The sequence below is a fragment of the Lepeophtheirus salmonis genome, chromosome 1, assembly GCF_016086655.4.
Source record: "Lepeophtheirus salmonis chromosome 1, UVic_Lsal_1.4, whole genome shotgun sequence".
NCBI lineage: Eukaryota > Metazoa > Arthropoda > Copepoda > Siphonostomatoida > Caligidae > Lepeophtheirus > Lepeophtheirus salmonis.
The window spans coordinates 14,942,790-14,961,740 of record NC_052131.2 but is presented as its reverse complement, the minus strand read 5'-3'; the positions used below and the strand labels follow the sequence as shown (position 1 = coordinate 14,961,740).

At 30.9% G+C, this 18,951-nt stretch overlaps 1 protein-coding gene across 3 annotated transcripts in view; it reads left to right on the top strand.

The window, feature by feature from the left end:
• The window catches only part of LOC121117626 (uncharacterized), a 121,052-nt gene extending 112,922 nt beyond the window's left edge, over positions 1 to 8,130 (top strand). For all 3 annotated transcript variants that reach the window (XM_071888289.1, XM_071888291.1, XM_071888286.1), the window contains 2 exons: positions 6,043 to 6,176; positions 6,228 to 8,130. In XM_071888289.1, coding sequence (XP_071744390.1) covers positions 6,043 to 6,176; positions 6,228 to 7,134 — 1,041 coding nt within the window. In that variant the 3' untranslated portion in view covers positions 7,135 to 8,130. The remainder of the gene's footprint in view (positions 1 to 6,042; positions 6,177 to 6,227) is intronic.
• Positions 8,131 to 18,951: the final 10,821 nt, after the last annotated feature.

Below are 18,951 nucleotides of genomic sequence, written 5' to 3'. Positions count from 1 at the left end.
TACATTTAGAAATATTGTTGATGTTTGTGCCTTCTGAGAAATAAAAAATATTATGATTAGAGCTAAAAAAATCCAATGCAATTAACGTTGTGTGAAATTTATTGTAATTGGCAAGCTGTTATCATTATAAGTTCATTCTCGATGAGATACCATCTAAATATATAGTGTGATTTATCAAGAAAGCTGTAGATGAACACTGAGGATTTGTTGGAGAGCTATAAACTGTGTTTGTCTCATAGTTGAACTCATAGTAGAATTGAGGATTGACATCAGAGTAATTTTTTGTATGTCCTTGGTAGATACGGAGTAGAACTCGTATTTTTACCTTCATCCCAACAATAGTCTATTAATTTTTACTAAGTCCTGAGTTTTGGGAATGAGATGCTTATTTTACTATATGTGTTATTCTTACTTAAAATCTCAATACACCTCTTTCCAATAGAAATATATATGTTATATACATAGTTATCTATGCAATATAATGGTATTTAAAGGCAAATGACTTAAAATGTTAATGGTTCATGAGTTCTCTTGTGAGGTCGTTATGGTGTTGAGAGATCTATGTATATATGACCACACTATTAACTAATATAATAAAAGAATATTTACCAATTACATTTTTAGTACTCTGACATAGATACATTAGGGAGCTATTAAATTTTACTCAAGGCTGCTTTCTTCAGGAAAATATTCCCTTTTACGTATTGAACGTTTTCGACAAAATTGAAGTTAAAAAAAGGAGATTTAATCCGACTAATTTTTTGTTTATTGAAACTTTAAAATTCAAAAACTTAATCCATCACTAAAATCTACCATCCCATAATTTGACTATTTTTGATACAGAAGGTCTTGTTCCTTAGAAAATAACGAGTGGGTCACTCCATTCTAAAATGTTTAGGTGAGTCAACCATAAAAAGTGGGGATCTTAAACTAACAGTAGAATTGATTTACAATTTTATCCCTGTTATTTTTAACTACTAGGTTTCATTACACAAACGAACAACAGCTGAAACAAAAATTACACAAGTTTTTTTATGACATGTTTCTAAGTGTAAAAATATCGTAGGAACAACAAAAAAGATAACACATGTGTGAATCTCCTTTGCACTTACGTCAGTACTAAGAAGGCTGCAGATACCATTGGCATCTTCATTTGGACTGCCTACAATATCAAGAAGTCCATTACATCCTCATACAACCAAGAAGAACCAAAACTTATGCAGCAACAACATGGATGTCATTTGACCTGCCTCCATGTGGCCTTTCTCCACCCCTGGCCTTGTCCACTGGACTTTGCAGTTTGGGGCATCTTTGAGAAGCAACTATCATCCAAATTTTGATACGCTTCAACCTGCCATCATAAAAGCCTGGTAATACATGGACAAAGCCTTCATCTTCAAAGGTTGCCAATCTATTTGGCGGCTTGTCGTTGTTATTGCTTGTGAAGGAGGACATATTGAATAAAAAATATATTTAAAATATAGTATTGAAACTTATTTTTCATTTGCCCTTTCTTAATTCCATAAAAATCAAGGTTTTCGTTATTTAGTCATTCTACTGTAACATGTGTGTCCTACTCAAAATAGACTAAAAAATTGAAAGATATTAATGAATATATTTTATATTAGATATATATAGATATATTCATTGTAGATATTAATATTTTTTTATAAAAATTGGACATGAGAATATTAAAAAAAGATGACGCAAATGTACTAAGCTGTAGTAACAGATGAACTACTAAGAAACACATGATAGTGCCACTATTTTCGGGCATATAAACAAACTAAAAAGTAAACGACTTCCATGCAAATTAAATTGACTCCATAAGTATATATTTTATTATTAGTAATTGCATTTATTATTTAATTAATGGTAAGTAATATTAGGATGTGAATCTCTTTTAACATGTAATCATCTTGAAATATATTAGTAGTTCAAGAAGATTTTTATTCGCCCAAGATATACTTTTCTTTTTGATTCATACTCACGAGGATTTTTCACATCCCTACACATATCGAATGTATTTATTCATATAAGTGGGAGTACTCGCTGTGTTAAGCATTCCCAAGCTACAAAAATTAAACGAAAATATATATTCAATTTTCTCCTTTTCCATCATATGAAATATCGGAGCATATATCAACATTTCTAAGTATTTTCAACTATACTAATATGGTGCAAATATATTTGATATTGTTTGATATATCTTTCCACCTATAATAGGAAGTGGAGGAACCAACAATGTTGTATTACATTATTTAAAAATGTGGAAACATTGTTTATTACCACTTCCTTGATATTAACATGCGCCCCTTTGAATTTGGTTGATTTTACAATAGATTCACCATCCCGTCTTAAATAAAATCCCGATTTTATCAAATATTTAGCAATAAAAATAAGAAATAAATGGGTTAGTAGGAAATTGCACTCTAAACCTAACCTTACAATCACTATTTCACACATGACCATTCCATAGTCCAGTCAATTTAAAATAATGTGCTGTTGGATATTTCATAAAAAGTAATTAATGTATTGATGATTTTTCAAATATATATACATATAATTTTTTTTGCCACATTCAAAGATTTTTATAATTATACTCCTAATCAAGAAAAAAATTGGAGTCAATTCGTAAAAAACAACCCCATAGAGACAATAAGGCAATGAACGAACTTCATTTTTTCTTTCAATTTCTAAGTCTGTGTATTTGGAAAGATATATTCGCCGTAAGCTTCAATGTTAAAAGTAGAATTGATGAAATTAATTACTACATATACTTAATGGTATTACAAAATTGCATTCATAAACTTCTTTCCTTATAATCCTCCCCCCTTCATTCATAATGAATAAATGTAAAAAGGTTAATAACTACTGAAATACATAATACTGCATTTATTATTGTTTTTTGTTGCTAAAAGCTTAAGGGAATTGAACACCTAAACATAATTGGCATAGTATGTATTTCTGATAATATAATTGATATAGATGGATCTTCATTAGTACGTATGTTTATCATAAACTTTCCTCCTAGGAGAAAGATACCAAAAGACCAAAAGTCAGAATCCATTGTTAACTATAGAATTGTTATTCAATAATTGTGGGGAACTGTTCACAGCTCCAGAAGAGCTTATTCGAGTTCAATCAATCAACTTTTAGAACACTGATAAAGCGAAAGGGAGAGGGAAACCTACAGCAGATTATAAATTAGAATGTAACTTTTGTATGTTATTGGGGTAACTCTATGTCAAAAGTACATTATTCCAATTTTATTTCTTAGAATCTTTTGTACCTCATTGCTCCGAAAAGAATACTAATAAAAACATCTACACTATCATTCAACATTCAGCGAAAGTATATTTTATATAGTGTATATTTTTAGAAATGTACAGAGCGGGGACTTGAAACCCATTTAATTACGATTCCTGTAATTTTTCATTACGAGGTTGATTTAAGCAACGACAGTAGGTTTTTATCCCATGTCTCAAAGTGTAAAAATGTCAGAGCTGCACCAAAAAGTGAGCTACTGAGACCCTTGGCATCTCCATCCGGACTGTCTACAACAAGTCCAATATGGAGCACCCCTCCCATACAACCAAGAAAAAACAATACGTATGTACTAACAGTACGGCTGACTTTAAGCCTGCCATATATGAGCCCTTATCTGAACCTTTTGGACTTTGGGCGCCTTGGAGAATAATGTCTGCCACATTTGGATTCGCTCCGAGTTTGGCAATATAATTTGTGGTACGCAATGGACATTGTCTTCATCGTCAAGAGCTATCATTGTGTTCACTGGCGTGACGAGACTGTTATCACTTGTGAAGGAGAACATATTTAATAAAAAATAAAGTTAATTAAATTATTTAAACGTATCAAAAATTTGTTCCGAGTTGTTGTTTCTTGTCTCCATAAAAATCACATTTTTTGTAATTAAGTGATGCTATTCCAAGTTTTGGGTCCCCACTTCGTATTTACGTCAGCAATCTTACTTATCGTTAAATATATTAAAAAAATGAAATATGCTGAAACAAGCGTATATCAAAGGTTTTAAGCACTACCAAAATGATCCTCTTACAGAAAAGTAATGTATAAAATTAAATGAAGGTTCATATGTAGATAGGGTAAATGTGTGTTTCTTTTTCAGATGGATATAATGTCTTATTCGCTCAATATTCATTATAATGGAAAAAATATTCTGGCTGCAACCGAGAGTTTTTATATCAAAAATATAGATAATTGAATTAAATATGACCAGCCGGTATGTAAAAATAAACAACACCGAAAAAGGGCATGATAACACAAGTTACACTCCTTATCAAGCAAGACTCCGATGTTGATCCTCAATTTTGTTCTCAGTCCAACAACAACTTACACTTATAACTTCCCAACAAACCCTGGCTATTAATCTACATATATATCTCATAAACATACACAATATTGATTAATATGTATTTAGATATTATCTGTCTTCAAGAATAAAATAATAAGAACAACAGTTTGGAAAATATAAAGCTCTCTTCAGTGCTTTTAAATATAAAAATAAATAAACTATTTTGCTGGAAAAGACTCAAAGTAAAAGGTTGGATGATTCCTTAATAGCTTGCAACTTTAACAAAATGTTATTTCTAACCGTAATTAATTGTTGCGTAAATAAAATTTATTTTGATATAGTTATCGATATTACGTAACTACGTGAATCATAATTCTTAATCAATTGGAATCAAACAAGCACAATAAAACAAATTATGTATTCAAGGAATCCTTTAAATATATATAGTACAATATTTGGAAGTAGTTTAATAGATCTTTGATAAATTTCATATCATACAGTGTACACAAATGTATTTATTCTTCTTAGTTTTACAATGTGTTATTATATAAAATATTTTGATGTCCAAACTAAATAACAAAAAACGCATCTTTATTATGTCATTTATATACAATAAAAATGACAGGATATGGTTTTGAAAAGAACATAAGATGTATATCTTTGTATTTAACTATGTATGAAAGATAAATGCAATAAAGGCCTTGTTGTTGAAGGTAGAAAAAAACCAGTTACTCTGTAAGAGTTCTTCCTGCTTCAATTGTTAATTTATAATATTTTTTTTTTAAATAACTCTCAATCATGGTTGCATATACATGTACGTTGATATGTAAAGCTATTGCCCACTTCCTCGGAATAGTTTTTAAGAGACAAGGATTTGTCTCATTATACATATATGTCGTATTTTCATGTTCCCAAGTAACTGCAAGGTTTGTCATGTCCAATTCATTACAAAATATAATACTTTTATTTCTTAACAAATATTGAGGTATCTATTCTGTGTAGGTAACTACTCTATGTTTTTTGAAATATACAATTAGAAAATGATAACAGCTGATTTGCTGTTGTAAAAACAATACTAACGCTTTAGAAAATCACAGGTCTGTGATTTTCTTATGATCATTGTTACTATGATATACTGGTGGTCATGAGGTACTGGCTCCGGTACCAAATTGGTATTGATGTTTCGATATTTTGGTGACTAAAAGTGTAAAATAAAAATTACCATTAAAGACAATTTACATAAATTTATAGTAGATTTTTGTTTTGGATGAGAGGTACCCAGAATTTAGATTATTATTATTATTCTTCTTTTCTTTTTTTTTTTTTTTTTTGAAAGGCACATTTTAGGGGTGGATTAGGCTGTGTATTAACATAAATAAGGACTTGGGACTCTTACTAAATTTAGGCGAGTCCTAAGAAAACATAAAAAACCTGCAAGTTCACGAGTCCGATTCCGCAGTCATATAAGTGTGTGTAATTGGAGGGCTTAAATCATAGGCAGGCTAGTATTTTATTAAGTAATGTTCCTGAAATAAATGGTACCTATACCAATTTAGTATAATACTGTTATATATATATTGAACCACATTATGCCTATCATTATTTGTAAATCAAATTGTTCTGCTAATAATATCAATAACTTTGTGTATATTTAAGTGATAAAATATTTCTATTTTTGTATGAAAATAATAATGTATTAATTTGTTTAGCCTTTCTATTGGATTATTGGATATTGGGGATTTGCAGCTCTCGTTTGGCTAATTTTCCTTATCGTTGCATTTTTCCGGGTACAATCGAGATCAGAAACGACCGAAGAAGAAAGTAATCAAGAGTATAAGAAAACGTAAGATATTTATAGTATTTAATTATAATTTATCTTACTCTATCTCTTTAGTACAAGACGTAACACATCAGCATCAACAGAGGATCTATGGAGTGAGGACACATACTATCCTGACATTCAATCCCCTGACTATTTAGTGAGCGTGAACATGATTCAGCCAGATCGAGTAATAGCGGAACCAAAGTTCACGATGGATGAAACTTGGGACTATAATTACGAAAACAAATCGGATGATAGCATTTCTTATTCAGCCATGAACAACTTCAGTTGTAGACCCAGCCAACCTGCAAATATTCGAACCTCTCTTCTCGGAGTTGGTAATCAATTCACAGTTGAGCAGAAGAAAGCATATAAAAGCCTCGGCTATACATACTGTCCAAATAATTCTTCTTCTTCCTCCTCCTCCTATGGGAGTAGTCAGTCATCCACAAACAACAATAATGTCTATCTTCAGCATCAACGATTGAATAGAAAGCTAACACGGAATAGCACGGAATCAAACGGGGACAGGCCTCAGCAGAGGCGTTGTGTATCAACATCCCCCTACGGTAAACGTAATCAGAAGCACCTCAATCCACCACCAGAACGATCAAGATCACCCAACCTTCCAAAGCAGGGTTCACCCCATAGGGGATCTCCTCTTAATCATGCGATTAACCCTAGACATTTGAGACCTGTAAGAGATCTATCTAAGCCCATTGTGCGTTCTATGGAAAGGAAGAAATCTCCACTCGTAGGGAATGAGAATCGATCTCCTACTCCGACTGTTATTCGTATTCCACCACAATTAAATAAGCCCTATATGACACCCAAAATTGGACTCTCAAAATACCACAATAATGATAATAATAATAAAAATAACAACATTGCATCACCGGACTCCAAGTCATTGGAAAAGGCACTTGCACAGGAGGAAAAGAAGCCTTTTAACTCCTATTTGAAGGAACGTGCGTCATAAAACTTTTTTGAGAGACTCTATCTACAAGAAGCAGCTCTGTCAAAATCAAGCTGACCTTCTTCGGATCTAGTTTGTAGCATGTATTTCTTTTTTTCTTTTCTTTTTTTTTCTTTTTTTTAATTGGTACATGAAAAGATTAATTTATATTTTTACTTAATCCCTTGTTATGTAGCTCTCCTCAAGTCAGCTATATACATACCTAAATTGTAAATATTTTTATACTAAAACACTAACTTTTTTAAGCACCAAAAAAAAGTTTTATGTCATTCAAACCTTCCAGTAGATTGTTCCTAATTCTTTTGAGTATCCTAAAGATAACAAAAGTAAAGAAGATCAGTGCGAGGAAATTCTCATTAACCTCGATCCCTGCATCCATTCCTCCAATTCCTCCGAAGATGAAGTTAAATCCTCACAAACCTCAAGTAAAAGCTCCTCTTCCATTTCAATGATCTCTGATGCTAAATTTGACTTGATTCTTGCTTCTCTTCATGGATTAGCTGAGGATCTTGAAAAAGAACCATTTGAAGAGACAACTCAAGCATATCGAGACATCATATCTGTACCTTCAATCACAGGAGAGGATGAACTGACAACCAATGAGACAACTTTTCTATCACAAAGTTTCTAAGATTTTTTTCATACTTTCAGGGTTTTGTGATATATTCAATCCTTTCATTTCATCCTCAGTCCTCTTTTTATCCATGAGTAATCTTTACATACATTTTTTTTTTACCTGACATGTCAATGAGTTACATACTGCTACATAAATGCATTCAATATTCCTTGCAGTTTTTTATTCACAGAGATAGACGACAGGAGCAATTTCAATTGGAAGCTAAAACATGTTTTGAAAGAAATAAAACCTAAAATATGTATATTGTTATAATCATTTCCTTATATTCTACATTTGTTTGTATTTATTCAACTAAAATTAACATAGAGAGAGAGAAAATTATATGAAATATATATTTAAATGTATTTATTTAGATACAAAAATATGTCCATTATTTTTTTTTCTCCTACTATTCAGAATTTTGAGGCTGGAGAATGTCTGGAAAAAAAATCAATAGTAAGTTGGTGAAACACTTTCTATATATAAATAATAACAAATAACTTAGCATAATATTCATTTTTAAATTACTTAAGACTATTTAGTAATCCAAGCATTAAAATCTGGAATATTAAACCAAATATTCTGTTTCCAAAACTAATGTTCATTTTGTAGTTATAACACTTTTTCCTCTTCAAAAGTTTACAGTCTCTAACTTGTTATTTATATAAGGTTACAATATCAGCTAATTTAAGTATCAGTATATCGCTTTGAATGTTAGACCGTTGAACAGTGGATTTTTAACAAAAATAAAAAGTTATGGAATAGAGAGAAGAGGAGTGGTCATCCCCAAATCTATACCCCAATAGGGCATAATCAAACTAAAATATATACATATAAAGGGAGCGGGGATCAAATTGTCGCCAAAATATTTTTCTACAAAAAAACAACACAAAATATGCATTTTTTAACTTTTTTATTGAAAATCAAAACTATGACGAGCATATAGGTATAAAGTAGCCATTCATTCGATATAATCACCGTTGGCATCAATAACGGCCTCAATACGGCCTCTGAACCGGCCGCAGGCTCTTCTGACCATATCATTGTCCATGTTGCCGAATACCTCCTTGATGGAGTCTATATGGCTGGCCTTGGTGCTATGGGGATGTCTGTTGGTATGTCTTTGGACATAGTCCCAGACAAAATAGTCCAAAGGATTAAGGTCGGGAGAGTTAGGAGGCCGCAAATTCTTGGTTACGACGTCATAACAGTTCTCGGTTAACCACTGCATGGAGATTTTGGACACATGTCAGGGTGCTGAGTCCCGTTGCCACACCCAGGGCCTGTCTCCGGCCTTCATGGACCTGGTAGGGTCATCCTCAACCATCTTCTTTACCTTGTCGACAAAGTCGGTGTCCCTGACCTTCCTGTCGGCGCCCTCCTCCTTGGGTGCCCTCTTTATGGTGGCATCAAAATCCCAGGTGTCCTCTAGCTTCTTACAGATACTTAATTATAAAATAATATTCAAGTATACTCAACGCCCCTAGCGGACAAAAAATAAAGTAACGTAGATGACTACTTAGAAAAAAATATAGATCATGTGGTCTTCGTTTCGCTACTTATAGCTTTGGTCATCACTATCTAATTAAAAAAAGAAAAAATTAACAATATTTATTACGCTGACAAATCTAATACTTTTATGTCTATTTGTAGAGTTCTATCTGTCTTCCTTTGCCGTATAGACTCAAAAATGATTTGATGAAGTCAGTTGATGCTTGGCATGTGAGGGTCTATGAACACTCTGCTGAACAATGGTTACTTTTGTCAGTTTCAAGATCAAGGATGTTGTTGGAGCGGTATTATATATGTAAAAAAAATTGCAATCTGAGCATTTTTGTAAATTTGTAGGTACCTAGCTTAAACAAAGAGATTTTTAGGTCCTAATTTGTAATTTCACTTTTGGTTCCTCGAATTTAAATTGACTTTAAAACAAAGAAACATAAAGGATTCCATGATACATTAATAATTGTTCAGTTTCACATAGCACAGACGACAGATTTTTCAAGTCCCAAGTGCTAGAGCGTTTATAAATCCAACATTTTTGCACAACTCCACCTTTTATAGTAAAATCCAAGGGTGGTATATAAAGTTGTATAACAATTGAATTTAGAAACGACCCAGAGACGCTCTGGAGTATTCAATGTTCAGATCATTGATATTTTCTACTTTTTATTTAAAAATAGATAAACCATTTTTGCAACCCATTAAAATGCATATAGTTAATCAGTGGTCCTACAAAAATTAAAATCTTATAATTTTATAGGTAGTTTTCATCAATTGCACCAAAATTCATTGAAAAATATTCATTATCATCGTAGATATTAGGTGTTTAGTTTTCTGGACACTATGCAATCACCTGCATCAAATTTATATCTGTATAAAATTGAATGGAAAAAAATATTCTCTGGTATTTTTATTATTTACCATGAAAATAAAACTGAATTATATGTTATCAAATCTATTACACTTTAGCCCTGGGCGGAGTTTGTAGGGAAGGGGAACCAGTAATACATGTAATCAACTGCTTGTCAATGATTGAAAATAGTTTAAGGTATTTATTGACTTAAAAAAATGAAGTTACACTCATAATTTATTATTTAAAAAGAGGGAAGTTACATCAGTATTTATTTAGTAATTATCATTTTTCTAGCGTTAATAAAAATGGGCGCTATGTAGGAATGGATTAAATAAAAATTTAATTGACAAAATAAAAAGATTTTAAAAAAAACCATAAATATTATTTTATAAAATATTGTAATATCCTTAAAAACGAAAGCATTGGGGTAGAAAAATATATTTGATAGAGATTAATACAATTAAAAATGATATTTTTAAATGACTCTGTGCGTGGATTTTCATACTATTAAAGCCAAAAATATGTAGCATTCTTTAAATTAGTCATCAGGAAATAAAAAATGAACGCCTAATCATGGATATATATATTGATAGAAAATGGATACAGTAATTATGTTAATCTCTAAGAGCCAAAATGGTTCTTGCATTTTGGGGAGTTTTATAATAATTTGTTGAATTAATTCGAAATGATCTCAGGAAATTCCATTTAAATAATTATTGTGACTTATAGTTGTTCAAAGAAACCATCATTTTCCGTGATCGGACAAAACGTAGAACAACAATTGTGTCTCGAAGGACCAAGTAATACTCCACATCGACTCAAGGCAGGCAATACTTCAAAGACCCACTCCAAACTCTGAAGTGACTACATGTAACCTCTTTACTCATAATAATGCCACACTACAGAAAAAATCTAAAAATGGTTGTCCAAAACATTTTCTTTGATGATGTTTTTTCCAGAAGTGGGATTTATAGTCCTAAAACACAACTGACAATATTTTCATATTTTTTCTTAGTTGTTTAATCTCACTTGTGTAACACCTGCGTCTACACCTTTTTAAAATTTAGTGAAACTAAAATAAAACAGAATTAAATCATTAAAAACAATATGGACTGTTTGATTTTTGACAATAATTTCCACGAGTATATCCCAATATCCAATTAATTTGAAACATCTCAAGGGATTTCAAATTGTCAACACTAAGAGGAAGTATTTAATATTAGGCATAGGGATATCATTCAAAAATCTTCATAAGATACATCCTTATTACAAAGGTTTCACAATAATTTATTGTTCAATTTTATTATTACTTAGACTGTATTATAAAAATTTGAAAGTATTTACATGACTGCAATCATTCCATCTCTTCTGCAGTTAACCGATCTCTCAATACAAACTAAAGATACTTCAGATAGAATCAATCAAATTTATTTAAGTATTATTTGTAATAAAACTGTTTTATTCGATCAATGAGTTCACTAAGTAATTCAATATTTTTTATAAAATCATTCTTTGAATATATCTTTCAACATTAATCCTCGGGGAAGCTATTTTGTATCAAGAATCTTTTTTTTTATCAGAATGTAGTAGTCGTTTGTAGGTTTATCATACTCAAGATCTCCACAACATCGTGCAGCTATGAATATTATGTTAGTTAGTTCATGTATTAATAGGATATGGGTAGTGTTTATTTAATTTTTGTTAAATTATAGTGTTGTGGTTATGATGTTGACATTTCTGTTCTGGGAGTAAAATTTGTATCCGTCTTTTGATACTTTTTCGACTTAAGATATAAGTATGGACAAATTACAAGAACTTAACCCTTGAACTTTTCTTTGGGCGAGATGTGGGTGATTTTTTTCATTCTTGTTCTTGTGTCTAATTGATAATTTTGTAAGAAGAGAAGGGTTTCAGGGGGTAAGTACTCAATGGGTCCAATTTTTGCAAGCATCAGTTCCAAAAACCATTTTGTATTGTGCAGTTGTAATTCCACCATTACCCCAGTACCACTATAGTATACCAACACACCGAACAACACTATTTAATAGACTCAGTTCTTTGCAACATATCGCAAATGAGAAAGTTTTCTTTGTTTGATGATGTCCTATTAAAAAAAAATTAATCAAGTATTTCAGGTCTCCAAATCTTTCATCCGTAGTTGTTTCTCATATTTTCATGTACCAAATTCATCCAATTAGTAATTTTTGCAGTGGGAACTTATAAGAGAAAAATTTCCCATTGCAAAATTACAGATAATATACGCATCAAAATCAAAGTAAAATACGACAATATTTCACAAGAGACTGATAAAAATAATCTTAGGTTTCAAGGTAAAAGAGCATTCCAATATAACATTAAATTTTCAATGGTTCATGATTGTTTTTGCAACGATCTATGATATTGGCAACTAAATTGAAACAGTCTGCATTTTTAAAAAGAAGTATTAAGAGCTTTGCCAAAAATGTATGTCAGAATTGAAATATTTGTCAATAGTTTTTTGCAATTGCCTCCAGCAGAAAATGTATTGTTTGATATAGACAGAAAATACTCTAAAAATTATTATCATTTAACCATATATGTACATTTGGCATGAGTGAGCATTTATTTTAGTACCAATACCATATTTCGAATATAAAAATTTTTAAGATATATTTAATAAAAAAATTAATCCAAGCCTTAATCAAATGTTGTATATTTTTTTTGTAAAATTTGCGATATTTACAAGTTGTAGCTTGTAAGTGCAAACTGTACAAGTTGTAACCAAAAAATGTGATGAATAATTTTAAACAAAGGGTTTACAGTACTTAGAAGGTGGATCATGCAATTATTGAATATTCTATAAATGATCCTAAGCAGTATTGGTCTAATTTTTGGCTATTTAATACAAATTGCTAAAATATAAGCATTATGTGGCACATTATAAATTTCAAATTTATATTACTCATAAATACTAAATAATCATGTAATTTGAATAGATCAAAATGAAACAATAGGTTGAATTTATAATTGGGTATGACCAATGTTCTAATTAAATAATCCATTTTAAGACGAAGAAGTTGTAACTTATACAATTTTCTAATACAAATTGCAACTTGTACACAACATATACAATATAAAATTTGTAAATTCAATTTAATCATCAAAGTTTTCGAAAACAGACGTAGTGTTACAAAGGGGTTACAAGTCAAAAATCGGCTCCCTCCAGTCAGTAGGTTTGAAGTATATACATTGGAGCTGAGCTACAGTACTCGAGTTTGGAGCATGTGGACTTGGAACTATAGGGAATCCGATTTTATTCCAACTAGGAATCATATAAGTTCAGGATTGCAGATATGTTTTCTTTCGACTCAGAGTTGTTTTTGATTATGTAAAAAGCCCAAGTTAACCATTAAAATGAAATAATTTTACATACTATATTTCACATACATATTATGTAGGAAACCCAACTGAACCGTTCAAAGGAAATAATCATATGTGGTATCTAATTGATTTTTGTACTGGGGGATCCGTAACTAACTACAAAAATAAATGTTGGATTTTTATGAAGGTTACAATCAAAATCAAAAATATACATATTTAATATACTTAAATCGGTAGTATTTTTGTAAGTACTCCAAACATGGGTACTGGAATAGAGATCTACGTTTAAAGCTGACTGATAAAAAATTTATAAACTTTACCTGAATGGGATGGAAAGATTTTTTATAGAAAGGTTATAAGCTAGTATTGTATTAAACTGTCATGATACCACTCTAATTCTAAAGTTACAAAAGTTAAGTTATGTAACTTTATTTTTATTTTGTAGGAGTGGTGTACCCAGCATTGTTATGTGTTAAACAGTAAGGATTTTTAACACCTTTGATAACTACATTCATTATGCTCAAATTTAAATATTTATTTAAAAAATACATTTTATTTTTATAAAAGAAAATAAAAAAGATATTTAATATAAAATTCTAAAAGTTATTCAACACTGCAAGCTAAAGTACTTTTTAAATAAAACTTTTAGTACTTTTGCCTTGTTTTAAGATATATAAACCCATTTTACTGGCAACTAAGCATGCAATTTACGACTGACAATGAGTTTTTTTCCTAAATGTTATTATCTTATATTTATACTTTTTTAATATTCTCTTTTTTTGTGTTTTTTTATTCTAATAATTTTTTTTAAATGATACACGGACCGTCAAAAAGACTCGTTTCACACAGTTCTAAGATATTTAGCGCACACTCATAAATGATTTCTCAAGAGACAGGCACATTTTGTTTTATCAAAATACATTAAAGTATTAGTTGTACCATATGACCTTATTGATTACCAATACTGATCACTTTTTTGAGGAGCGATGGTGAAAATAAATTAGGAACAATATGTTTGGCATTACAACTATCCTGAAAATAAAGTTTAAAAAAAAAACAGAACTAAATAGATAAATAGTAATTTAAAGAAAAAGTTTTGAAAAGTTTCATTGTTATATTTTTCTCCAAGTGAGTAATGAAATAACAAAGAGATACGACATTTATTTCACCATTACATCTCAATCTTACTTTTTCCAAAACTTTAATGTATAAATATCTATAATTGCATTCATATTTTACAAGTTTGTTTCTTATTATTTAGTAAAATAAAAATAAAACACCAAAGAGGCATATTACATACATATGTATTTTTATAATTTAATTTACGAAAATACAACATTCATTAGTGTTTGCGCATTAGCCTTAATTTCTATTTATAACTTGTTTATTGAACTGTTTGCATTCAAAAGTTGTCTATCCTTGAAACAAAATATTGAAACCATGATAATTAATCAATCTAATTGATATATTTATTAACGTGTTATTAATGAAAATGTACCAAAAGTGATATTGTGTCAATCGTAAAATTTTTGATTTATTCCTTTGAGATTTAAAATGATTTTGGCTATAATTAATTACACAACTCATCAAATGTTTGCCCTTGGACTGATTTGGGTTTTCCTTATTACTTTTAACTTCAGAAACATGAAATAATATTTTTGGCCCAAGACTTATCTTTTTTGTCTTCTACAGAGCTTGATATGCTATCTATCAATAAGTCTTGATAGCTTAACAAATATACTTTTTCGATTAGCAAATCTTGAATAACTTATAAAATATTGACTGACGAAAAAGTAATTTCATATTTTTGGCTCCTTTTTTAGAAGTATAATTTGTTCATTATTGGTCACATCGGATCATACAATAAGTTGTTGTAAATGAGTTAGTTTATACTAAAAACTTTTTTTTTTACATTATTTAGTTTGGCCGGGACAGTTATGAATTATCTTACGTCTAGTATGGAGGTCTCAAAGGAAGAAATTCCCCATATTTTACATTTTGACAACCTAAAAGGGAAAACACGTCGAAAGCGACAAAGAAAATTGGCAATTTATACGAGGCTGATGTTCTTTTGGTTTGTGTTACACAACAGTGGTTCGAGTGATTTATTTTTTTATAGATTTTATTTATTTATTTTTATGTCAAGCAGCGGAGATAAACAAAGCCTATAAAGGTCGACTTATATTTAATACTAATAAAACATAAAAATTATCATTCTTTAAAAAAGTGAATCATTTAAAATATTAATATTAATTTTTTTGAAAAATAACGTGACAGTGGTCTAAAAAAAATAACGTAATAAAGTAAACCACCAATGTCAAGAATATATATATATAGTACGTGTCACAAAAAAAAATAATTAATTAAAAATCACTTTAGGTCAGCCTCATTTCCCTGGCAAAAGCAAAAAGGTATTTGTCGATCGGTAAAAGAAACTATGTTTAAAGATGTCGATCTTCGGTTTTGGGTGGTAGATGGTAATGAGAGTTGAGAGTCCCGTTTTGTGGAAGAAATAGTCTTGATTGAGTATCTAGGGTGAGAGATAGGTTTATCTTTTTGTTTAAAAATCGGTGGTGTGTAATTATATCTCTAATAGCACGTTTATGAGAAAAAGTGATGAGGCCTAGTCCTTTGATTTTGCATTCATAGATCTTGTTATCTCCCAATCACGAAAAAAATGACAAAAACCTGACTTCACCTTTTCTAAGGTCTTAATCAAGTCGTTTTTTGAAGGATTCCAGATCTCAGATCCATAAATTAAAATCGGGAGGACATAAAGTTTTTTTTTGGTTAAAATAATTTATTTATATTCTACAATACAAAAGTGTAAATAATGAATGCACATAAAGATAAAAGTAGATTATATAAATAAAAAGCCACAGCACAATTACGTTTAAAAAACAACATAAATGAACATTATAGTTCATATTTAATGTCCTGAAGTAAAATAACCTGATATAATATTCAAAAAAAAATTATAAACATGGATTAAAAAGGACAATTTCTTCTTATTATTGACTTGATGAGATTAAAATTTTGCACGGACCTCGAAGGAACAAATTTTATGATATTTCCGGCCCATGCCCACGACGAAGATGATGACAGAGGGATTTTGATAGAAAGTGCTGAATATCGAGCAGCTGGGCTTATCATTATAGCTCTTAATTCTTACACATATAATGGAGAGTTAATAGTTATTTTTAGCAATCAATGATTTAAAATTTAATAAAGCAAACTCCACGGCTTTGTGAACAGGAGAAGTATTTTTATTTCTCTTATAAGCTCCAAATAATATATTAACCTTTATCAAGTTAGAAGAAACATCTTCTGTCACACAAACGTTGAATTGGATAAAATTTTCGACTACTCTCAAGACTGGGCAATCAGCAAAAGCGTGTAGAGTAGAGTTGAACATAAAACCGCAGTCTTTGCACGGATAATAAAATTTAATATTGTCAGTGAAATTTTGAAATTGTGTCTTAAATTTGGTACCGTTTTACCATAAACAAAGAGACACGAGTTTTGAAGCTTATTTTAATCATTCCCATGTTTCGATTGGTCTTCTTCCTTATAATGTAGTGTATAAGCCTCTTAAATCTCAGATCACGGGAGATGTAAATTCCTAAGTCTAAGTAATCATCTACCAACTTAAGACTTGGGTGGATGAACTATTTTTTTGGAGAAAGGAAGCAGGACACCTTTATTTACATTTATAGGCATTCTCAAAGTGAAACTCCAGTTAATAAGTTTGGTAAACACATCACTGACATAATTTAAATCAGAACACATGATTTTTGTATCAGCCGCGTATAAAAATGTATCTTGTGAAAAATTATTCACTAAGTCGTCAATTTAAATGTCAAAGAGTGTGGGTACAAGTACACTACCTTGTGGAACAGATGAAGTAACGTCACAAGGTCCAGAAGCAGTGGAATTGATCACTACATACACTCTGTATCCTATTTGTCAGCCAGGAACTAAACCACTCTAACAACCTACCTTTTATACCGATATTAGACAATTGAAAGAGAAGTTCCCCGTGAGGGACTTTATCAAAGGTCTTGCTAAAATCAAACATCCCAGAAATAAATTAAATTCGAGACACACAAATATTAGGACGGAATCCGTGTTGCATACTAGAAATAAGTATATTACTCTCCAGGAATGATTGTAGCTTCCCGTGAACTATCTGCTGCATTATTTTACCGATTTGGTTTGTAAGGGAATAAGTTCTATAATTACAATGCTCAAGAGGATCTCCCTTCTTAACGACGGGAACTACATCGGCTATTTTGAAATCATTTGGCGCATATCCACTTTGAAAAGAAAGATTAAAGAGCATAGATGAGGGAAGGAAACACTATCAACAACTCTTTTCAAGAAGAAGGTGTTAATTCTGTCCGGACCAGTGGAGAAAGAGCAACAGATATTTACAATTACATTACAAACTTCTTCAGGAGAAGAGAAACATTGAGAGAGGGACGGGCTCCCAGGACTAATATCAATAGGACCCTCAAGTACTCGATTCAATTTGGGTTGATAGACTGATGGAAAATACATGTTAAAGCAAGAAGCTATATCAACATCAACTAAGATGAGTAGATCTTCGTAATTTCGTATCGAACCAATTCCATTGTTACCGGAATCTACTCTCTTCTTTCAAATATATGAGTAAAGAGGCTTCATATTAGAGTGATAAAGTTTTGATAGTAGCTCAATCTCATTTTTAATCCTAATTTGTCTAATAATTTGTACAACATATTTTTTCTTATTTTTTGTAGCAAAGTAGATTATCTCGACATGAGAACCGTCTTAAATTATCCCAAGAACGTTGTTTTAAAGAAACAAGCTGTTAAATTTCCTTTTCCTTTTTATCGTGGTTAATATTATGCACCGGCCATGGGATATATCTACTAACAAGCTCAGTGGACGTATTTCTTATTAGCGTCCAGGCAGTCTCAACATTGTTTGGGTGGTGGGGGAAGAGGTAAAATGTTCAACCCAGTCAATTGTGCGAAGTATTTTATTCATTGAGAGATAGTCAACCCTTCTAAAATCGAAGTATCCCTTAGAGTTTTTTTTATAAACGATAGTTTTAGTGGTTCAAATTAAGATTGGATAATGATCGGATATATTAATGTCATTCAACACTCGTGTGTTGACAATAGAATTGGAGGAAGAGAGCACCAGATCAAGAATATTACCTTTAGAGTGAGTAGCTTCATTGACTTTTTGTTCCAGGAAAAGAGCTGGAAGGCCTTCTATATACAGTCTACCAGTAGACGACGAGGGGATCTAAGATGCCCAATTAACATTAGGAAGATAGAAGTCCCCAAAGATGATTTTGTCAGAACGAGTTGATCTTTGAAAAGTATAAATTAATTGGTCTTTATTATGCTTGGTGCTAGGAGGGTGATATATAGAATGGATTCTATAATTATCAAATTGCATTTCGCATAGTTGGAAGATGACTTCAGACATCTCTCTA